Here is a 24,207-nt window from a genome sequence, read left to right as displayed (position 1 = left end):
TTGGCTAAAGATACTGAACCAGCTGGAGGTGACCACTGGATGGACCAGCTGGTGGTGCCTGGAGATATCCTGCAGGAGACATTCCCATTGCAAATGCCGAGGAGCATCACATAGTGTCCTGTGTTCCCCAACCCCCAACAGCCCAGAGCAGGAGTTGGACTCAATGATCCTTGTGGGTCCTTTCCAACTCAGGATGTTCTATGAACAATCGTGTCAGGGGAAAACCCATGCAGGTGCACAGCGGGTGTGACTTTTGCAAATAGATGAATTCTGGCTCTCTTCAGCCTTTTATCAGGTTGGTCCAGATGAAGGAAGTATAGAAATAGTTGAATGGTGGCTATTTACCAGGTTCATTTAAAAAAAGAGAAGGGGAAAGAGACTCAGCAACCTGAACAAACACAATTTCATATAACTTTCCTTGATTAAAAAAAAAATAAATAAATTAAATAGCAACTTGAACAAACACAATTTTATGTAACTTTCCTTGATTAAAAAAAAAAAAATTAATTAAATAACTTAGTTCTTGCTGGGCTCTGCCTAAGGGACCACCATGAATGAGTTACACAACCCACCATTAATTCATCAACTGATTCTTTGCAAAACCAGATGGCTCCTTGCAGGGATTTCTTTAAACACCACACGTGGATATGAAATTGGTGCCTTTGTAGATGTTAAGTCTGTTGCTTGAGGCTCATTTTCAAACACTCTTTCTAGATAGTATGGCAATGCTAATTTTGCAAGCAACAACCTAATAGAAAGCAGTTGTTCAGGCACTTTCAATCAAATTAAGAAGAGAAATAGAAAAATAAGAAATATTGAAAGAGGACACTGATCTAAACTTAAAAGATGAGCTGTGCCATGTGTGCGGCTTCCACATTGAAATCCACTTTACTCGATGGAAGGCAATGAGGAAAGGAGAAACATTATTAAAAAGTAAGGTGTCACTGCTTTCATGTATTGAGCCAGAAATAATAGAACCACTGAAAAATGTATACATACAGTAACTGCAGTGGATTTGTTCGAAAATAGGAGTTTATTGCTTGCAGAAAGCACTTAATGATGCCTTATCACAGGAGCCACTAGAAACAGCTGCAACACCAATTCACACGCGTTACTTCCACCACGTGCCTTGAGTGTGGCTTAATGGAAATACCATTCAAGTCTCTAACAACATTTTCAGATGTGAACAGATGCTTCGAATGTCTCCCTTCTTTAGGATGTTCAAAGCAGGCACCTGCAAGGGCTTGATCCCACCACCTCCAGTGGTCGAATCCTGCTTGCGCGGCTGGTGCAAAGGCAGACAAGAATACGGACAAATCCTTTAATGTTTCTCCCACCATAGGTGGCCCTAAGGGCAGCAGGACACCTGCCAGGGATGTGCCCTCAGGGTAAAGCGCTGGATGCTTTCCTGCCTGTGGGAAAAGCAAGAGAGGACTTTGGTCAACCACATTATCCGCCAGCTTCAAGGATGGGACCCAGCTCCTTCAGCAGCTTCCCTCCCTGTGTGCCGAGGGGCGTCCTGTAATTAGAACCATAGAATGTCCCAAGTTGGAAGGGACCCACAAGGATCATCGAGTCCAACTCCTTTCCCTGCACAGCACAACCCCAAAATTCACACCGTGTGTCTGAGCGCCTTGTCCAATTGCTTCTTGAACACTGCCAGGCTTGGGGCCGTGTCCATCAAGTGCTCTGGGGTTCTCGAGTGGGAGGTTATCATATAAACACAGTTATGCACTAACATTCCACTGGAAAGTCCTGACAACGGGGCTGTATCCATCCTCGTGTTTCGTTCCAGGCGTAGCTCACCTACATATTAAAGTACCAGTTTGCCGGGGCTCCCCAGGAGCAGTGCTCTCATCCCTGCCCTGCTCCAAAGCCAACGTCGTTTCCGAGTGCTGCAAAGGGGGCGACCTTTCCCAAAGAGAAAATCCATCCTTTACACCAGCGGAAGCCAAACGTAACAACGAGCTGGGGAAAAAATACTGTAGTATTGGCTAGTGAGCACTGGACTGTACTTGGTTCCTGGCTCGTCCCCCCACACCCTCACATCTGCAACCTGTGAATCCACGGCGAGAAATTCAGTTTGTGTTTCACACGTGCATGCAGGGCCCAGGTGAGAATGGCATTCAAGCTGTTGTGAAAGACTCTACAGACCCTCCAGGCTCTGGAAAGCAGCAGCTACTCCAGAAAGTTCCCTTTTGGATGCAGAGGTGAGGAGGGGCCGGTTACAGGGTGCCGTGCGTCAGAACCACAGAATGTCCTGAGCTGGAAGGGACCCACCGGGGTCATTAAGTCCAACTCCTGCCCCTGCATGTGACAACCCCACAGTTCGCACCGTGCGCTGGGCTCGGCCCCTGCACCCCCTGCGGACAACAAGGGGTTAACACACCCCCCCCCGCCCCACCCCGCCAACGGGGCGCGGTCCCTTTAAGGCCTCCCCCCCAACATTTCGAGTGGCGTGACGTCACGCGTACGTCGCCGCGCGGAAGCGGGGCGGGGCCGAGCGCGCTTAAAGCGGCAGTGCTGGGCGGGGGGCGGTGGTAGGCGCCGCGCGGGGGGGGGATAGGAAGGTGCCACCTGCTGCGGGGCGGGGGGAGCGGCCCCCGAGGGCGGTGTCGCGGTGGGGCCGGGCCCGGAGCGGGGTCCCGGGCCCCGTCAGAGATGGACCAGCGCCTGGCCGAGCTGGTGGAGGAGCTGACCACCTCCGGGGAGCCGCGGCTGGAGCCGGGCAGGATGAAGGAGCTGAAGAAAATCTGCAAGTAAGGGCGGGTGAGGGGAGCGGGGCCTGGTCGTTCCAGCCCCGGGGCCGCGACGCTTCTCCCCGGGCCCGAGGCCCGTCCTGGGGCCTGCCGGTTGGGCAGCCAGCGCGGAGCCGGCTGGTTTAAACTGTAAAATAAATCTCTAATAAAAGTTGTGGGGTTTTTGTGTTATGCCTCCTTTTTAATAACGCCCCTCCTTCTTTTTTTAATTTATTAATTGTTTTAATTTATTATTTTAATTTGGGCCCCTCAGTTCAAGGACAGGGAACTGCTGGAGAGAGTCCAGCGCAGCCACGAAGATGCTGGAGGGAGTGGAGCATCTCCCGTGTGAGGAAAGGCTGAGGAGCTGGGGCTCTGGAGCTGGAGAAGACTGAGGGGCGACCTCGTTAATGTTTATAAATATGTAAAGGGTGAGTGTCAGGAGGATGGAGCCAGGCTCTTCTCGGTGACAACCAATGATAGGACAAGGGCAGTGGGTGCGAACTGGAACACAGGAGGTTCCACTTAAATATGAGAAGAAACTTCTTCTCAGTGAGGGTGCCAGAGCCTGGACCAGGCTGCCCAGGGAGCTTGTGGAGTCTCCTCTGCAGACATTCCAACCCGCCTGGACGCCTTCCTGTGTAACCTCATCTGGGTGTTCCTGCTCCGGCGGGGGGATTGGACTGGATGAGCTTTCGAGGTCCCTTCCGATCCCTGACATTCTGTGATTCTGTGATTTCTCCTCAGGTGCTCAGAGGAACACATCAGCCATGCCTATCACCTGCTGCTGACGCGGCTCAACGAGGAACACGCCGAGATGCGCTTCTCTGCTTTCCAGATCGTGCAGGAGCTGTTCGCCCGCTCCCACCAATTCCGCACGCTGGTTATTTCCAACTTCCAAGAGTTCTTGGAGCTCACGGTGGGGATAGATCACGAGCAGCCTCTCCCCCCGCCCAAAGAGGTGGCTCAGAAGCTGAGGAAAGCGGCGATTAAATCAATCCAAGAGTGGCATGAGAAGTACGGGGAGGCCTACAAGCAGCTTTCTCTGGGATACCACTTTCTAAAGCAGAATAAGAAGGTACTCTGCATTGTTATGTCTCTGTGTGTTTTTAAGTGATGATCTCTAGGAGATGCTTAAAGTGAGGAAGTCCATAAATATAAAAGAAAAGCTGTCGGAAGGGACATATTTAGGAGATATCCTGTTGTGCATGGTCTTCAGAAGCTGAACCCCAAACTTTTTGTTCATCTTGCAGTATTGTAAAGTTTTAAAACCCCTGGGTTTTTACTCAGATCCGGGCTCAACAAGCCTTTTCTCAGGGTGCAAAAAGTATCACTCACCAATAGGCTTTCACCCACTGACCCCTACCTGAAGCCCTGAAGTCTGGCCTGCTTAGAATGGAAATAATGGTTACACCTTAACCTGAGGATAATCAGCTATTAAGTTTTTTCTTTGAAGGTTTAAACTACTGAGTCTTTCTATGCGAGCGCAAACGCGCCTGATTTCCGTACTGAGCTGTCTGGTCCAATTGTCCTCTTGCTGTACGACAGGGACATAAGTGTAGGCGCCAGCCCCCCTCGGCCGCACTGCCGCTGTGTGTCATACAACAAGTTTGTTACAGAGGAATTTCTTGCATGTAAATTTCTTGCTTTTAGCTTTCACTTCTATGTTTCAAGTTATTATGTGTTGAACATTCTTCTGCTCGAGTGTTTCCTGTGAGGTGCAAACAATGGCATTGGGAACACTATTCTAGCATTCACACTATATACAATGATAATATCAGGCTTTCAATAAACATATTGATTCTCTTTTTCTTCAGACAGATGTTCAGTGTTCCTAATGGTACATCAAAAAAACCTTTGTGATAGATGATGTATTTCTGTTGTTCTGGTTCCATACTAAACTAATAGCCTACCCTGCATGTTTTATTTTTTGTTCTGTGTTCTTTTTCTATACTGTTCTTGGCATCTGCTCACAAAAGGTGTTGTCTTTGAATTCTCCTTTATTGTCTTGTTTAAGAAAGAAAGAAAACTGAATGAAAGCGACATGGAGAAATCCAAGACTGAGACATGGGAGCTCTACTACATGATACAGTTTTAGCAGATTGAACGTGCAAGTGTACACCAATTCTGCTGAAGTTTAGCGTGTTTGTCTGTGCTCCTGCGGTTGATGGCTGCTCCGCAGTTACAAGAGGATGATCATGCTGTATATTTGTGGCATTAAGCTACCCAGCAAGGTTGGCTGTACTATTTGCTAGAGCAGCTGCATTTGAGTACTTGTAGAAACATTAGTACGAATAGAAAGAATCTTACTCAGTTTGACAGCTCTTGGACTTAAGGAGGTGAGGTGATCCAGCTGACCTAACTGGCCTTTTGTCAGTTTAATACTTGAAGTGTGCGAAGCAACCGAAAGGTTTGAGGAGGCATTTGTACTTTTTAGAGATGAAGTACATCTGCTGCTCTGTCTTACAGGTTTGGCACAATAGTATAGGGCAAATAGAGAGGAGTGTTAGCTGCATCTGTTTGGTTTTTTTTCCAGATTATCATCACCAAAATCTCAGGTAGTCAGAAGATGATAACTGCTGCCCTTTTAGGACGTAAACCTGGAGAGGTGCCCACTATTTTAATATCAGTGGGTCCAAGTTATACCTGTATAAATGTTTGACTTTGAAAACAGTTATTTTCAGATATACTGGAATATTATGTGTTCTCAAACTCCTGTCTCAAACTTGGAAAAAAAGAAAAGATTTAAAATATTTCTAAATGTTTGCATATTTGGGCCACCGAGTCATATTATGGTATCTTTGCATCGGAGGAATGCATTGATGCAATTATGGAGTGAGCTGGAATTACAGAATGAACAGGATTTTCAACAGATCAACACAGAATATATTACTGCTGTGTTCCGATATTTTCACAGAAGTTGCAGTAACTGTCTAGGCCCACTGCTTATATCCTTTAAATCAAGAACAATTGTTTGCACCTCATCACATCCCATTCCATAACTACAGACTGATGGTAAAAGGCTTCGTGCAGCCCCCACCGATACAGACAGAACAGCTCTGGTCTCAGTCTGCGTCGCCTAAATGAGGCTAAATGTTTTCTGACCAAGGCGGCTGGTCCTTTGGGACAGACAAGGGGAAAGAACATGCAAATGACCCTGCTGTAGGTGTTCTGATATGAGGCAGAAGTTGCGATTTAGGAAACTCAAGCTATTTCTGGTTTTCTGTGCAAGGCAATCTGCCTAGAAACGGTAGCCATAGTTCCTTGGTTCTGCATCTTTGTTCCATCTTTTTGGGTGATGTTGCTCTTTGGGTGGGTCTGTTTCTCCAGCCACTGTGTGGAGAGCTATGTGAACTTGGTAGGAAAAGCAGATCCTGAAAACCAAGAAAGCTCACTCTGGTGATCCACGTGTTCTTTTTCCTACCATCCTTCTGCCCTCCCATTTCCCCACTGAAAAAAAAAGAGCTTTGCTAAGTGTGCCTCTTTTCCTAAACTGAGGAGACTCTCCATGCCAGTTTCTCTGAAACCTGAAGTGTCCTTTTGCTCCTAGAGCCTTTTGTATAAAACCCATTTGTCCTTAAAGTGTTTGCATAAATAATACTTGTAAAAACCTTAAGGCTTATTGCACACTGTAGGGAATATTCAGCAGTAGGAACATATCTATAGCAGGACACTTAAACATGTGGTTAAGCCCAGGTTCAAACGTGTAACTTCCGTCGTGTTTAATGGAATACGTACTTTATGCTGAACAAATATGAAAAAGTTCCTGTAATTTTGAGATGAGAGATTAACAAAATTCTTGATTGTTCAAAAAAGACGCAGACTTCAGTTGTAGGGTGTACTTGGTTTGCTTGACCCATGGCTGGTAAGTCCCTGTACATATTACAGGAGAGATCTTTTAGGACTAGACAGAAAATGAAACTTACCTGTCCTGTGTAGCGTGATCTCAATGTTTTGCGGGCCTCTGCCTCATAAGGGGGGTTCAACTTCACTGTTTTGCTCTTGCATAGCTCCAAAATGTTGCTGTAGGGTGTCAGTATCTGGGAACAGTTCCTGTGTGTTGACAAGCTTGATCATCCAGCAGTGGCAAGAACAACAAATGCTTGACGAGTGCTATCATATAGGCCTTGCACCAGAGAGTCTGCCAACTGTATTAGCAGTACGGGCTTGCTCAGCACTCAGGGTAATCTGTACTGAGGTTAATGAAAGTTATGTGGTAGCAATCAAAAGGAAATACTTTGTTTCCTTATGCAATGACACAATCAAGACTTCTTTCCTTAAAATAGAAGTGAAAAATTTTACATTTTCAAGCCCTTCCAAGAACAAACTAAAAAAAAAAAAAAAAGCAAAACACCTCATTGCAAATATTTTAAGAAACAGTGTTTTGAAACACTCAGATTTATGTTTATATTTTGGTCATGAGAAAATAAAGCGAGACTGAATGATAAGCTTTCCCTCAATCCCCAAATCCAATAAATGTAATTGTAAAATCTAAAATTTGGTCTTTTTAAAAATAAATTTGAATATCTTCTCTTCTGCTTTTGTTTCTTACGAACTTCTTTGGTAATAATAATTGTGGTAATAATGCTTACAAATTTTCCTTTACCAGTAGTGGGCCTAGTGTGACGTTTTCATGTAATATGAATACTTACCCTGTGTAGTCTCTCCTTGTCCATTCCCCCTAAGCCCATGTCTCCTATGCTGTGACAAAAGTCTCCCAGAGCCTAGTTTATTCCTGCAATTTAGATGTGAAAATCTAAGCGTTTTGCTTTTCTACCTTATGATTCCTTTCTGAAAGCCATTGATTCTCAGCAGTCCCGTGTTAGTAGACGTAGAAACTCCATTCGGAATTACTGTAGTTATTGATTCTAGGAGGAGAAGAGACAAAAGGAAGTACTGCTGAGCTTCTGGCTGATCGATGATGATAGAGGATTTTTCAACACAGATAAGGATCTCAGGAAATGGATTTTTTTTGTATGTTTCTTACAAGGAATGTTACACTTTTTTCTTAATTTCCTCCCTAGGTGGATTTTCAAGATGTGCATGCCAGAACCATGGCTGAAAGGAGGAGGGAAGAGCAGAAGCAAAAACGATTGGATAACATTTACAAAGAAAAAGCCAAAAGAGCTGAAAAAGAAATGGAAGGTGAGTTGCTTTGGTTCTTTTACTAGGGTTTTTGTGCTCATTTTTACAGCAACCTTTTTTGAAGGTTAAATAAAACAAATTCTGAGAGAATAGCTATCCAAATAGTAGCTGAACACAGAGGGCAGGAGTACTACATTTGTTAGAGCTTGAGCCTGTCTCTCTCTCACCTGAAGAATATCAGGGGAAAGAAGTGACAATCCGGTGAGCTGTGAAGAGATTTAAAAAGAGATGCCAGCAAGTGAAGGTCTGGTCTGTAATTCGGTGAAGTATGAATGCACAACCTCAATCAAGCACATTGTGAGACTTTTTGGAGCTAATGGCTGAATTTGTGTGTCATTGACTTGGCAGAGGCCCCTCAGTACCTTGTTGGCTGATGACCTTTATTGTATATACAGTCAGCGTGTTGCAGGAGTATAGGCAATGGTCTGCACAGAAATCTGCAGTGTAAGATATATGTGAAAAGTATCATACGGCTGCTCAAGTATGTGTCTAACTGGGGGCTGAATCTCCAAGTGATACATCCACAGCAAACATATTTCTATAATACAAAAGAAGAAGAGAGATAGTAAGTATATTATGTTGCAGATACAAAGGGTTATTTAATTAAATTACTTTGGTATGCACAATGCATCCAGTTGTGTCTGCATTTATTCTGCATGCTGGAAGTGTTTTCATGCATGAGGGTGGAATTTTAAAGAGATTTAACCTTCTTAAAGTCACTTTTATTGGCAGCAGCTTTTTGAGCAATAGCATATATTTGTGGCTACGCCTGTATACTGCTATAGCATTCATGGCTGTTGAATGATTACCCACCAACTTAACTAAAAATATCCTCAGTGAACCTTGTTCTCCTTCAAAGTACTTGTGTTATCTCTGCCTAGTGACATTTTAAAGAGTATACAGAAAGGACGGACAACGATTCTAAACTCCTTGCTCAGGAAATTCCAGATTTCCTGCTTAAGAAAAGTGGTTTTGCCTTTATAGGGGCAATTTCTGCAGCAGAGAGAGATCCTGATGACTGGATAAATGAATCGGCCCTTTGGCAGTCGTGTTTGTTTTGTACGTCTGTGTCTGCTCTGGGGACACTAGCATTTGACAGTATTTAACAATGTTCTAAAACAATTGTGTCGTGACAGAAATGTCCCAAGAGATTGCCGACACGCTGACAGAGATGGAAAACTGTTTCCAGCTTCTGATGCCAGATCCTTTTGACTTCACTGTGAATGACACGAAACTGGAACCCAACGAACAAATGTCTGCTCGTGAGGACAGACCCGCACCCCCCTCGTCCTCCCAGGTGGAAGTTAACCAGTCCTGTTTTGGTTGCATGGATGATGAAGAGCCATGCTGCAGCAAGGACATTCTTTCTGTTTCTCGGTATATTAGGACTGATAAAAACAAAGACTTAGATGAGAAACAGGAGACACCTGAGCAAAAAGAATCAGATGGAGGGACATGCTCAGAAGTTCAATCTGGTGTCCCAGCTCCCATTGATGATGATTACCAGACTTTTGTTAGGAACCATGGGCTCATTTCACATAAGTATACTCTAGACCTTGAAATCTCCACAGGTACCAAAAATTTTTCCAATTTTTCACATATAGATGGAGACAGCCTTTGTCTGAAGTGCTTTGTAGTTGTGTGGTTTGGGTTTTCTGCTATGACTTAAATGCTGAGATTCCTGGACACCGTTTTTATTTGGGGTTCCTAGATACCAGTTTGATTTATTTTGGAGTTCTTTTCTACTTCTGGTTAATATGGTAACCATTCTTGGGTTTGGGTGTCCTTGTGTGTGATTAACAGGCTTTATTAATTACCTTCTCAGACTGAATTTTTGTATTAGTTGTTGTAACCACACTAAAGCACTTCATAGTACCTATAGTGAGTTCCCTGTGTTAAAAAAATCTGTTTACCGTATACCATTGTCATACATTTCACTACTCACCTCTTTCCTTTTCTCTACATCTGGGGTATAAGATGCTGATTTAAAGATCTCACAACTGAGTGTTTCCTATGCTTTTTCTTTTCTCTCCTTACAACTGACAACTTGCAAGAAGCAGTAAGTAGTTTTGCTAGGAAGTCTTAAGGATTATGATTATACCTTTTTTAATATAACTCTGCTAATGTGAGTTACCTCTAGAAAAATTAGGATGGCTTGTGTTTTGGTAGTCTAAGTGAAGCCTCTTAAATACTGTTTTTAAAATTCCTAATGGAATTTCATGTGCAAACAACCACTGAGGCAGCTACTTCTGTGCTTGCAGACAGAGTTGGAAATGTGTCTGTGGGGCTTATGAATGATGAATGGGTTAAAAAGTTCCATTTTTATTAAGGTGGCGGCATACTTGGTGGCTTTGACAGTCAAGTCCCTGTTGCCGCTGGGGCAGAGATTCTTTTATATTGAATGTGCAGAAACTGGTACAGTAAGGTCCAGTTCATGTGAACTTAGGACAAGAGGTAGTGTAAACAGTAAGACTGTGCTTGTCTGTGGTTTATTTGGCAATTCCTTAGTAGTGACGACTTAACAACTCTGTCATCACTGGACTGAAAGCTTTTCATCTTTTCCTCTCATTGTTTTGGATGCATGAATGATGGTAGAATAATTAATACTGAACAGAGAAGCATTCTGATGTTTAACTTTCCCTGAAGTGATAAAATATTTTACAAAGGTTCATGTGTACTACTTCTGCTTACCTTCTTTAGCTCATGTATTGAAAATACTATAAACGTCCTGCTCTAATTCATTTTTCCCCTGTTTTGAGCAGATATAAAAGTGCATGAGAATGAAGATAATACTGCCATAATAAACAATGTCACGGATGCTCACAAACTCCTCAGAAATAAGTTCTGGCCTTCTGTGCAGTCCTGGATTCAGGTGGGAAAAAGAGAAATTTTTTTTTTTCAATAAAAAGATGGAGAAGCAAGGACTAGGGTACACTAAATCTTAAGGGAGAGCGAGCAAAAAAGGAAATTAAGGTTGAAGAAACATTGGTGCAAATAGAAAAGATTTCTATTTCAGTAGAGTTGAACAGGAGGAGCTACAGAACTTGTTTGATGACTCAGCATTAGCTATGGTACCTACAGTCTTATTTTTAAAGCTATAATGGAGCTTCTTCACAAAGGATTAAAGGAAAACACAACTTGTCTTCGTAAGACACGTCTGTATCAGAAAAACAGTATGTCTTTCCTGTCAATTGATATTACTGCTCAAGAGCCTCCTGCATGGAATTTGGCCTATAGGACACTCTCAGGAGATGTTTATACTGGCTATTCATTCTTTGGTTTTAGCAGTTACAATTAGCTTTTATATTTTAGATAGGAAAAGTTGTAACTTAACTAATGGTTACTTGTAAAATAAAGGCATTTGTGACAGTGTTGTTTCATTACTTATGAAGGAAAACCGAATATGTTTTTTGGCTCAGATGTCTAGAAAAAAGAGTGAGAATGTTGATTTCTTGCTTCGCAGTTATTTACCAGAGCAGGAATAAATGATGATCGGCTAAGATGTGCCATTGATCTCAAGAATAAATTGGAAACCGCTATGAAGAAATACAAGGACATGAACATTTCCTTTAAAGCAAAAAAAAGAAAAGTGGTGAGTTTCTTAAAATTCTGGTTTACTAGAGGGAACCATTAGTAATGCTTAGCTTGTACACAAAAATGCACTTTCTCGTAAGCCTTAATCTGGGAATCTTCTCAACACAAGTTTTATTGAAAAGTGCACTAATTCCACTGGTTTGTAGTCTCACTCGAGGAAGTTGCAATAAAAATCTGCATGGAATGCCAAGGGCCTGGTTGTTAGACCAAACCACGTAAGGCAGCGCTGTTGTCATTTAGGATAGAGAAGTGGTTAAGTCCCCATTTCATTTAGTTTCTTCATGTGTGACACTGTGTTCTTAGCTTCTTTCGTGCGTATTTCTCAGTAAACACTGTATTACTCGTGCTCTACCATTTGCCAAAGTGTGCTGGTGTCTCACAATTCAGCGAAGTAGTGTCTCTGCTTTGGAGAGGTCATAATGCGGTAGAGGATATCTTAAGAGAATTAGTTGTTATAGAAAGCTTTAAAGTGTCAAAATATTTCGCTACCTATGACAGTTTTTGTGAAATAGGGAGAATTTGTGAATAAACAGAGGCTGTAAGATCAAACACTTTATTCGCATCCAAAAAGGAGTCTATGGCTTGTTTATGTAGCCAAAAAGCAGAGCTGCCTAACACTTATTTCTGTTGGCTGTGACCAAATGAAATTACTTGACATGAAAATAAGTGTTTTGCATCAAGGTCCAGAGTAGGGGCTGGTTTATGACGGCATTGTAAGACTTTGATGCAGAGATTTTGGACTAAATTGTGGTAGGCTTGTTTAGCCATGACCAAGTGGTGTAGACTTTGCTTTCATTGTGCAAGTGAAGCTTTATCAAGATTAATCTGGTTCATCATCTTAATACCTCCTGATGTACCACACCGGTCAAAAATGCCAACTCTGAATGAAAAGTACTGAAAGACTGTCTTGTCAGAGGGTTGTTTTTTTTTTTCCTCCAGTGAAATATGTGTGTTACCTTTATGCAACCAGCTATGAAGGAATCCAGACATCTGCTGTCATTCCTGCCATTTGCTTGACAGGGCTTCATTTGCTGCACCTCTGCATGGAATATTGGTTGCTATATTTCTTGCAAGATATAAAAGACATTCAAGCCTTGATTTTCATGTGTGTGGATGTGTCTAAAGTGGTATTGTTACCACTTCTGGAGATTGATCAATGCTATCTATATAAGGTTTGAAAGCTAATAAATTCCGACGTTGGAAAAAAAAAAAAAAGAAAATACGTAGCAGTGCTCATAAAGAATACTTTGAAAATGAAGCAATACAGATTGAGGTATTAACTTAAGCATTGGAAACAATATATAATTATTCCTAGAGTTTTTCTCCAGTGTAAAATATCCAAATTTAGTGTTAGTGCTTAATTACATTGAATTTATAACCTGAACATAAAGAGCTTTGTGCTACAAAAGGAAACTATATAAATTATCTTTTATTTGCTTGTCAAGTGACTTGGTTGAAATGTAAAAACACAGTAATATGAGAGCCTGATAGAACAAAATAAACAGCATTTCTTAGACCATGATTATTAAATCCCCCTCTGTGAAATATTTACATGTCATCATATGAAACACTACGCAAAGCTTCTCTTTAATTCAGTGTTGGTGCTTGCGTTATGTGTTGTTGCTTCTGTCTGTACATCGTCGTGTCACTGGAGCTGTAGTTCTTGCCATGCCAGAATTTTGCTGTTTGTATGTGTAGATCCAAGAGAAGAAGCGCTGATAGTCTGTTCTGCAGAGCCCTGGCTCACGGTGCCTGACGGGTGTTATTTGTTAGCACGTGGAGTCTGTACCTGCTCATCGGTAGAGTTGAGCACAGCTGGAAATGCTGAGGAGCATTTAGTAAGCAGAGAGAAAGTGTGTGTAAATAAAGTGTCTGAGTGCGGAGGATCCCGTGTAAATTGTCTGGTTCGTAGTTGCTCTGTGACATCTCTACATTTGGATGTAATTGCAGTTTTTCTGGCAACTAGTGACTGCAATCCAAGGTACCTATATTGTTAGATGGAGAACGTAAAGGTGAGTTGTTTGTCTGCTTGCTCATTTCAAGTGGAATTATGATTCTGCACCATGGGCAAGTCTGACTTTCAGGGAGAAAGTGGTTTTATTTTATCAGCAAATATAAAACAGAATGATAGGGACTTGGAAAGTTGACTGGGGACTTGGGGTTGCTCAGTCTCCTCAGGTTTTCGGGTTTTTTCTTTGTTCTCATTCTCCGTGCTTCTGTGGTCTCTATTTTTTCCTCTTTTCCTGTGTTCTGTTCAGTGCTTTGTTTCTGTTCTGTCCAGAGACAGGGGGAGTAGAGGCTTTGCCCATCCTCAAATTGAGATCAAGAAAGTTGATAAAGTAAAGGATTTAGCGAGAGACAGTGAAACTGGAGATTTGTCACTCTGAACTCTACTATACATCTCAATCCTGCAGAGATTTAAATTGCCACTTAAAACAGGGAAGGTCCTGGAGTCCCTGACTGTGGCCACATGTCACTGGTACCCTTGTTTGGCTGAGCAGTTATACATGCATATGGCTGGCATGCAAGTAAGACATATTTACATGAAGTAATTACTGATGTTATGGTTCAATATGAATATACCAGCAATGTAGCTGGATGTAAATTATATTGGGAGGAAGAAGTTGTTGGTTTCCTGGCCTTCCTTTACAGATGAGTCATTTGGTTGGTGCAGGAAGGTGTCTGCTTTTGACAAGCCTCACTATTATTTCTATGCTTCCCATTGTTTCTTGTTTCGTTTTCCAGATCTCAGAGCAATAGTCTACAAGGCAGCATCCTCAGGCAATCAGAGCATGTTGGAAAATTAGGACAAATTATTTCCTCTGAATTTTTTTTTGCCTTTACTACAAGAAAGACGTTGAGGTGCTGGAGAGAGTTCAGAGAAGGGCAACAAATCTGGTGAGGGGTCTGGAGCACAAGTGTGATGAGGAGCGGCTGAGGGAGCTGGGGCTGTTCAGCCTGGAGAACAGGAGGCTGAGGGGAGACCTGATCGCTGTCTGCAACTGCCTGAAAGGAGGTTGGAGCATGGAGGGGGTTGGTCTCTTCTCTAAAGTAACAAGTGATAGGACAAGAGGAAATGGCCTCAAGTTGTGCCAGGGGAGGTTTAGATTGGATATTAGGAAAAATTTCATCATTGAAAGGGTTGTCAGGCATTGGAACAGGCTGCCCAGGGCAGTGGTGGAGTCATCATTGCAAGAGGTGTTTAAAAGACACAGAGATGAGGTTCCTAGGGACAGGGTTTAGTGGTGGACTTGGCAGTGTTAGGTTGATGGTTGGACTTGATGATCTTAAAGGTCTTTTCCAACCTAAACGATTCTATGATTCTGTGATTTACTGAAAAACGCATAAGCCCCACTGCTTTGCAAACTACAGGGGAACTTTCTGTAGGTTACGGAACTTCTCTTATATGAAGTCACTTGAAAGAAAGCCAAGAACAGTGAAACACTTTGATTTAAAATAGTTTATACTGACATATGAGGTATAACCACCTCTCTTTTCTCCTCCGTGATAGAAAAGCCTTAATTATAAGGACACCATCATTTTTACATAACGCTTAAACCCTGCCGACACCAGTCGGCTGTGGCACCGTTCTGCTTTTCCTTCTCGGGAGCTATGGGAGAGACAAGAACGGCGAAGGCTACCCTGTGACTGTCTAGAAACAAACCCCTTGCAGCAGATTTTGTAAATGTTCACATGAATACATCCTAGCTGCCCGTACTACACATTCCTTCTGCCCATTGTTTTGCCCCAGCAGATCAGGAGTTATCAAGACATTTCTTCCTGAGCTGTTATTTTTCCAAAGAGGTGGCGGATGGACAAGAAACGACAGTCTTACTGTGTTGGTCGAAGGCAAATGAGGGTGTTTTTTTGTGGTTACACAGCTTCACTGTAGTTAAACACTTGTTTGGATTGTGAATCAGCTGTCACTTTCTGATAGAAATTATGTTTTGAGAGTATAAACGAGAGCTCTGAAATCCATTTTTCTGTGAGTCTTGAGTTTTAGCTGCATCTGGGGAAAGAGGGCAGAAGCTATGAAAGGGTTTTTATGTCCCGGTACCTGGATAACCGGCCAAATCCCTGTTTTAATCCCGGCTCGGTGCCCGGTAGAGGGAGCGCACGCTGCATCCTCCAGACCCGGCTCTGCACAAAGCGGCTCCTCAGCCTGTGCTCCCAGGTAAACTCACCCACAGACACGTCCCCTTAACTCTTGATGCTGTTTAGATGAGTTATTACACGAGTGCAGTGGTAATTATTGGCTGAGATTGGTGTTTAAATAGAAATTCCTGTTTGCAGAGGCTTAATTCTTTTGTAGGAATAACTTACTTACGGCTGAAATGTTCCTTTAAAAATAATTTTTCCTGGTTAGAAATAGTTTCTTTTGTTAATGTCTTCCTTCTTTTCTTAAAATACTATACTTTCTTCTTTTATATCTAATTTGCAGCTGATTCGGTGCAAATGATCTTGTAATTTTAAAAGTTATGAGAGGACAAGTGTGTACTGTATTTGAAATCATGCACGCTACCTTTCATTTACACCCTCTACATAAAGGATTATCTGTTAGGATAATATTTGAAGTTCTTATGTTCTTAATAGAAACATAGTTCATTAGCTATGTTTTGTACACTGAGACTGTATTTACCTCTTATTGATTTACCTTTGGGAAGCTGTAAAAGGTTTGCGACTCAGGCCGGCTGAAACTTGGGCAGGTAGAAGCTCGTAGGTGATACAGTGTGAGAAACATCCCACTCATTTGTGTATCAGCAGAGTGATCGTTTAACAAGCCCATTACATTTTTAATTTTTAATTTCAAGTTATAATAACAACCAAGGATATATAGTTTTTTCATTAACTGGCTGCATTACTTTTTGTTTCGCCTTTTTTTATCTTCCGTCAAATCTAAGTGTGTGCCTCGATCTTGATTTATTCATGTACTTAATTTTATCCATGTGTAACATCTGGTTGAATTCAATAATGCCATTAATAATTAGATTTGGAGAAGGCTGTCCTTGTGTCGTGCAGAACCTGACCTGATCCCCAGACCTTACTGCAATATAAGTCTGATTATTTTATTTTATTTTAATTTTCTGGAAGAATAACATCAGAAAATTGTTACAAATTATATTTACAAGTTAAATATTTGCTGGTCAAAATTCAATCTTAAAATATTTTAATACATATAAAGATTAACATTTTAATATGTCATACATTTAATTTATTAATTTATTATTCCATTTTAATTTATTAATTTAATATGTAGTGAATTAAGCCAAGAGCTCTACCATTTACTTGGCTGCAAGACTATCGCTGATTTTTTTTTTTCTTTCATTTTCTTTTTTTTCTTTTTTTTTAGTTTTTTTTAGGGTTTTTTTTTAGTTTTTTTTTTTTTAAGTTTTTTTCACACCTCTGGGTACCTTCAACTACAACTTGGCATTTTGTCACTGCAAATGAGTTATTCCTACCTAATCATTTTGTTGTTTTATAGCCACCTCTTTTTAAAGTCTGTATTTTAGGTAAGTTAGTGTCTGCTTACAAAAAAACAAAAACAAACAAAAAAAAAGTCACACTTGAATTTTAGATCAAAAGTGAAGACTTTATTGTTTTATCATCTTCTTTCCGTAGCCATAGAGAATCCAGTCCAGCTGAGTGCTTTCTGTAGCACTTCTTACATTCATATCCTCCTTTTTTTCTTCTTTTCTTCATTTTTAGAGATGATGTTTGTGTTGGGGAGCGGGGCAAGTAATTGTCCTGAGTGAGCCCTCATGATGCCTGAACCCACATCTGCTAAAACACACTCAGCCCAAGGTGCAAGAGAAGTTGCCTTGTAAAAGAAATCTTTTCCCCAGGTGTTTAATGTTGACACTTGAGTAGTAACTTGATGTCAATTGTTAGTATGTTGTCTAAAACTTCAGAGAAACTTTGGAATAATTGATAATTAAATCAGCATTACAGCTAAAGATGGTCGTTATCAGATTGTACGCATCATTAGTGAGTGATGTGTTCAGAATGAATAAAGTTTAATAATGTTTGTATAGTCAAAATAGTAACCTAAGCAACATTTAAAATTGTTTATTTTGTCTAGCTAATATTTGTCAAAAAACCCAGGTCAACCATAACTGTAGAAGTAAACACAAAATATTAAAGAAGTGAGACCGATGCTTATGCTGCTTCTTCCCTCCTCTCCCATTTTTAGCTGGCATATGATAATTATTTCTATCTGTGAAATGCCTATTTTGTAGTCACTTTTCAACTAGAAGTTCTTTTCAGATTTTTTGAGTGTTATCAGGATGTAGGATTGATATAAACCAAACCACTGTAAAACTAACCCTCAAACCAGTGCTCTCTTTTTAAAGTGTCTCATCTACTAGTGTGATTTTTGTGTGTGTGTGTGGTTTTTTTTTTGTTTGGAGTTTTTTTTTGTTTCGTAGCGTTTTTTTGTTGGGTTGGTTTGGGGTTTTTTGCTTGTTTTGTTTGTTGTTGTTATTGTATTTTCCTGGCTCTGACTGTTGCTGTGGTCTGTCTTACGCTTTGCACCGGCTCCGCAGCTCATCGCTGTTACCGAGTTCTTAAAAATACCTTGTTATGCAGATCTAGCTGTGACTTCTCCAAGTTGTCGCTGTGAGGACCTCTGCTCCCTGTCTGATTCGTGGGATGCACGATGCAATTTGGAGCTGTTCTAATAGAGTGGAAAATAAAGCGGGATGTCTCTATCATCAAGTTAACCCTTCTGTTAAGTATTGAAGTTTTCCAGGCCGAAGGGTCATCTCCCTCGATTCATCTACAAATATTGAATAGTGTGTACTCTGTAGGCAGTAGGTAAAAATTTGCTTCCTGCTTTTTATCCACCCTATCCAGCAGTATATCGAAAGGAATTTAATGTATTTATGAGTTTCACTAGAAGTACACCGCTAAATGCGTATCTATGAAAATAGAGAGAAAATTTTCAGTATTGGCGCACACGCTAACACATTTAAACTTAGTTAATGCAATAATATTAAAGGAAATATATCAACATCTAATGATACTTTGTGCCCAAAATCCACAATCAGGAATACATGTAAGGTTGTGTGTGTCTCGCATAGAGTGTTTTGTTGTCTTGTTGCCTGTAATAGATTAGGTTTATTTAATTGAGATGTATATTTATCTGTTAAAAATATAGCATCTAAAATATTTTGTTGAAAATGTTTAGTTCAGATTCACTCATAAATGTGATAATCTAAGTACGCTGCGGTTTAGTTGCGGATTTTACAGTGTGTGTCTGTGCAGACTGTGTCATGAGAGGGGCACAGATACATTGGCGCTGGGTGCAGAGTTTTAGTAGCATGAGTTTGATCAGGTCTAAGCGATAGGTGGCAATCCATCAAATGCAGTAGGACTTCTTTGCACGAATGTGTGCCAATGGGAATATTGTTATATCACATTTTAGATGAAAATCACATTTCCTAAAATTTCATAAAACAAATGACTAGTAATGAGAATTCCAGCCCCTCTGCTCTGGGTACGTTCCAGTCTGGTCATGGACTCTAAACGTGATTTCACGTCACTTGGCTTCATCACACCTCGGTCTTCAGACCTGCAAACCTTTCCTTTTGTGTTAAAATGAATGAAAAACTGGGGAGGCACTTCACAGAGCTTCCTTATTTATGGTTATCCATAAGTTAAGAAGAAACCAAGTTTGGTTTTCAAGCCACAGGTAATGTGTGCAACACTATTTTATCCCTGGCTCTTCTCTAGTTAAAACGATATAATCCATTCTACAATTCTCAAAACATTAAAAATTCTACCAGGTATTTCTTAATGTGTTACATAGTTACCAAATCCACTTCTTAGCAGGTGGGTTTTTGAACAGATTCCTGTTTTATTGCTTCTGGGAGCTGAATAGGGAAGCAAATGATGTATTTTGGTGATGATTTTATGCTTGGCTTAAAGATGATCTAAGTGAAAGCTGCATTGGAAAGGGCCAGTCCTGTCTCTGCTTCCTCCCCTGCTGGTTTCCAGTGCCTCCCTTGGACTGGTGTTAGAGCTCGTGTTGTGGCAGAGACCTGAACTGACCGGAATCTAATCCAGAGAAGATGATTTCTCCAGCAGCATTAAGCCCAGATTGTGAGACTGTCCCTTTCAGTAGCTGAATAAACTCAGGTAATGCAGATCCAATTATGAAGGTCAGTCTTTACTTAATCAGAAGACTCAAACTGATGGAGTGATATATGATTATGATATATGATATGAAAAACCAGATGAAAAAAATACCAGAAAATACTGTTCAGATATATATATATATTTTTTTTTTTACTAAGTCATAAGATGTAGTGCCTGAAATACATTCCTGTACTCTTGTACTCCTAAAATTAAGATGTAGCCTTTATTTTTGTGTAAATACTACGCAAAAACATTTAAGGGACTAACATACGCTATAGTCACTTTTGATGATACAAATGAAATATAGGTATCAAATGTAGGTGGTCAGCATACATTTTGCGGGAGTCTGTTTTTTAGCGTTGGGAAACCTTATTAGAATTAATAGTGAGAAGTAGCAGACTTCTGTTTTAGCTCTCTGGGATGCATGAAAAGGAAAGGCGTTGTTAGACTTGGAGATCTTCAGTAGTTTAAGTAAAATCGTTACACCTCCCCTAAATGTGGTATTGATTTTGTGAAAATAATTGGATTATGCAAGAGTTTGCTTTCCTAATGTACTTTTTTAAGGCTTAAGAATATTAACGAAACCAAATATTGTTGATTTTGGTGGATGATAGGAGCCCAAGTGGTGAGATATGAAGATAGATCTGAGGATACATCTTGAGTGGTTACTGCTAAAAACGTGCTAAACTTGCTTTGCCATGTCTTCCTGAGATAATAGTTTTGTTAAATGTACCAGTTTTCCAGCCTACCTTCGTTTACTGTCCAACATGAAACTGTAAATGCAGATGCTAGTCTGAGTGTATTGGTCATACTAGTTTTATCCGAACAGTAATTAAGAACCACGATTTTTTGGACTGTCTTGCACTTTAAGACCGACTGATCTTTTTGAGTAAATTTTCACTGCTTTTTATTAAAATCTCCAAGCTTATGTGGGACCTCGAGCCTGCTGAGGTCCAGAGCTGCAGTAACTATTACCAGTACTGTTCAATATATTCATCAACGACTTGGATGAGGGAATTGAGTGCACTATCAGCAAGTTTGCTGATGACACCAAGCTGGGAGGAGTGGCTGACACGCCAGAGGGCTGTGCTGCCATCCAGAGACCTGGACAGGCTGGAGAGTTGGGCAGGGAAAAATTTAATGAAATATAACAAGGGCAAGTGTAGTCTTACATCTGGGCAGGAACAACCCCAGGTTCCAGTATAGGTTGAGGAATGACCTATTAGAGAGCAGTGTAGGGGAAAGGGAGCTGGGGGTCCTGGGGACAGCAGGATGACCATGAGCCAGCACTGGGCCCTTGTGGCCAAGAAGGCCAATGGTACCTGGGGGAGATTAGAAGGGGGGTGGTTAGTAGGTCGAGAGAGGTTCTCCTTCCCCTCTGCTCTGCCCTGGTGAGACCTCATCTGGAATATTGTGTCCAGGTCTGGGCCCCTCAGTTCAAGGACAGGGAACTGCTGGAGAGAGTCCAGCGCAGCCACGAAGATGCTGGAGGGAGTGGAGCATCTCCCGTGTGAGGAAAGGCTGAGGAGCTGGGGCTCTGGAGCTGGAGAAGAGGAGACTGAGGGGTGAGCTCATTAATGTTTATAAATATATAAAGGGTGAGTGTCAGGAGGATGGAGCCAGGCTCTTCTCGGTGACAACCAGTGATAGGACAAGGGGCAGTGGGTTCAAGCTGGAACACAGGAGGTTCCACTTAAATTTGAGAAGAAACTTCTTCTCAGTGAGGGTGACAGACACTGGACCAGGCTGCCCAGGGAGGTTGTGGAGTCTCCTTCTCTGCAGACATTCAAAACCTGCCTGGACGCCTTCCTGTGTAACCTTGTCTGGGTGTTCCTGCTCTGGTGGGGGGATTGGTCTGGATGATCTTTCGAGGTCCCTTCCAGTCCCTAACATTCCGTGATTCTGTGATTAATAGTAACCCAGAATGATACAGGTTTTGTGCAATGTGCCTGTTCTGAGCTCTGTTTAACATGCAGTGGAATGGAGAGAGCTTTGGCCTAAGTCCTGAGTAAACCTCAAGCTTGCACTGCCAGGACCATGATGATGCTCATGAGTATGGCTCTTTAAAGAAAAATCAGTTCATTGGGTAGTTTATATTGTTAAAGCAATTTGGAGCAAGGTGTGCTGGTTCCCCAGCACTGTACTTAGGCTGAGTGGTGGGCTGGAACCCTTTAAGCATTTTTACTAACTTCTGGAAATCATGAAATAGCGTGAAAACTGCATTCCTAAATAACAGTTAGACTGGCCAGGTAGCTTATGTGCTGTTGAGCAACTACAAACAGAATGAGCGGTGATACTTTTACTGGTAAATGTAATAGGTGATTTGCCTGGACCACGTATCTGATTTGCAGTCACCTAGGTTTGAATTTATGCTCAAATCATGGAGCAAAGGGGAGGGAGTTTGTGTGGGAGGTCCCTATAAATACAGCTCTTTTAGTAGTTTGTTTTCCTTGTGTTGCACTCAGGAAAACTCAGGCACGGTTCTGAAATCTGTCAAAATGCCGGTATTTGTTTCCTTCTCATTCTGTGGTGGTTAATATAAAAGAATGGAAAAGCAGGGACTTGTAAAAATCCTTACATGCAAGATACACTCTTTGACTATCCAGTTTCTGTTACTGGCACTGAAGAGATTATTTTTACCCAGTCAGTGTTTGCTTGCATAGAATATTCCCAAATTTCATTTAAGGTGACTGAAGCATGTTTTATGTTGTGGTGGAATCAAAAAATGTATTTGCTTAAGGTTGCCCCTTTAGCAAGGTTCCGTGGCAATAAATATTCTGTCTCCCTCACCAAAATCTTCTGCCTCTAGAAAAACATTTAGTTGGCTTTGAGTAGATGCACATGAGATATTGGCATGGTGGAATAATTTGCAAGATCTTCCAGTGAGGTTATTAGCATATAAATAGCAGATGCAATGACGACCATCACAGCTGAGTACATTTAATTTTTAGTTTATAAGATAGAATGGGTTTTTAAATGCATAGCCATCAAGCCTGCTGAAAGACAAATGAAGTTTAGAGTTCACTTGTCTGAGGGTGCCTTACATCATTTTTTTAAAAAAAGGGAAACAGACACACATAAAACTGAACAAAAGTGATTTCTTGGGTGAAAAGTAATTGAGATTGCAAACCAAGTTAATTAGACCATGCAAAATTTATTTAATGGTCCCAGCTGTAGTTTGCAAGTGGTGTTTTAGTGAGTAGATATGACTTCTTCAAGTGCTATCTTTTCCTTCTTTTTCTAAAATAATTAGTAAACGCTGTACATCTAGTCCTATAAACTGATAGTCTTGTATTTTTCAGTCATTTTATTGCTTGCTTTAATTGTGATTGCAGAGACCTGTGGTTTTAAATCCTCTTAACAGAATGTAACAACCAATTTGTATAAAGCTGGGAAAAGGACCAAAGGCTTTTCTTTACGTCTTTCCAAGTGTTCTGTGGTGGGCAGAGGGGTTTTTTGTGTTTATTACTGGCTGGAATGGATGAACACGGCATTTAACCGGAGCTATGCTTGCACTGAGCTATACCAACAGCTGGAGGCTCTTGGAGCGTTGACTCCAAAGTAAAAGATAAAAATTCCGTTTCTACTGACATCCAGTGTTTGTTTTCAGTATTTTTAAGAAGATGGAGAAGGAAACATCTGGGTGTGTTTTCGGGTGGTGTTTTTTTTTTTTTTTTTAGTGAGTTAGTGGGTAACCGGTTTGATTGCACTTGTCTAACTGGAAAAGTCAGCACTGTTTTTAAGTTTTTAACAAAAGTTAGGGGATTTGAGGAGACATTGTTCTAACTCTGATTACAATGAAATTATGCATGTATATTTTCCGTCCTTTTTGGTTTTTTAACTGTATTGTCATATGCAAAGAAGTTCAGCCCAAGAATCTGGAAATTGCTTAGCTAAGTCCTATTTCCTTTAACAGTGAGATACCTAGTCAGGAATAATATGATTTAAAAAAACCCCACATAGTTTTGCAAAAGCTTTCATGTAGATAAATGGATAAATAAATAAAAGTCAGCATTATAGAACAGATTAACACTGAATGGAAAAACGTCCCTTCTTGCAGCTTGAGGAGCGGTGATGGTGCGAGGAGCTTCTGAGGGACGTCTGGAGATCTGGTCTCCTTCAGATGGCCCATCCTCTAGTGAAGGCTGAGAGGGGATCTCATCAATGCTTATAAATATCTGTGTTGGGTGTCAAAGGATGGACCAGACTCCTTTCAGTGGTGCCCAATGACAGGATGAGGGGCAACAGGCACAGACTGAAGCACGGGAGGTTCCATCTGAGTATGAGGAGAAACTTCTTTACTGTGAGGTGCCAGATCCTGGACCAGGCTGCCCAGAGAGGTTGTGGAGTCTCCTTCTCTGGAGACATTCAAACCCGCCTGGACACGACCCTATGTGATCTGCTCTGGTGAACCTGCTTTAGCAGGTGGGCTGGACTGGATGATCTCCAGAGGTCCCTTCCAACCCCAACCAGTCCGTGATTCTGTGACAGAGAAGGTCGTTCAACCTTTGGCTCTGACGAGACTGCAAATGGCATTAGTGACTTTCCTCATATTACCTGGTAATTAGAATGGATTTGAGAATGAGACCTTTTC

The 24,207-nt window shown here is 41.3% G+C and overlaps 1 protein-coding gene across 2 annotated transcripts in view; it reads left to right on the top strand.

Moving 5' to 3' along the window:
- The first annotated feature begins 2,584 nt into the window (after nt 1-2,584).
- Nucleotides 2,585-24,207, top strand: part of UVSSA (UV stimulated scaffold protein A) — a 60,329-nt gene continuing 38,706 nt past the window's right edge. The window contains exons 1-6 of one of the 2 annotated variants that reach the window (XM_065633765.1): nt 2,585-2,759; nt 3,486-3,816; nt 7,763-7,883; nt 9,020-9,454; nt 10,646-10,755; nt 11,347-11,475. In XM_065633765.1, coding sequence (XP_065489837.1) covers nt 2,662-2,759; nt 3,486-3,816; nt 7,763-7,883; nt 9,020-9,454; nt 10,646-10,755; nt 11,347-11,475 — 1,224 coding nt within the window. In that variant the 5' untranslated portion in view covers nt 2,585-2,661. Of the gene's footprint in view, nt 2,760-3,084; nt 3,170-3,485; nt 3,817-7,762; nt 7,884-9,019; nt 9,455-10,645; nt 10,756-11,346; nt 11,476-24,207 lie in introns of those variants that run through there. The other variant, XM_065633766.1, reaches the window with a different exon arrangement.

The sequence above is a fragment of the Caloenas nicobarica genome, chromosome 4, assembly GCF_036013445.1.
Source record: "Caloenas nicobarica isolate bCalNic1 chromosome 4, bCalNic1.hap1, whole genome shotgun sequence".
NCBI classification, from domain to species: domain Eukaryota; kingdom Metazoa; phylum Chordata; class Aves; order Columbiformes; family Columbidae; genus Caloenas; species Caloenas nicobarica.
This window is presented reverse-complemented; position numbering and strand designations above follow the sequence as displayed.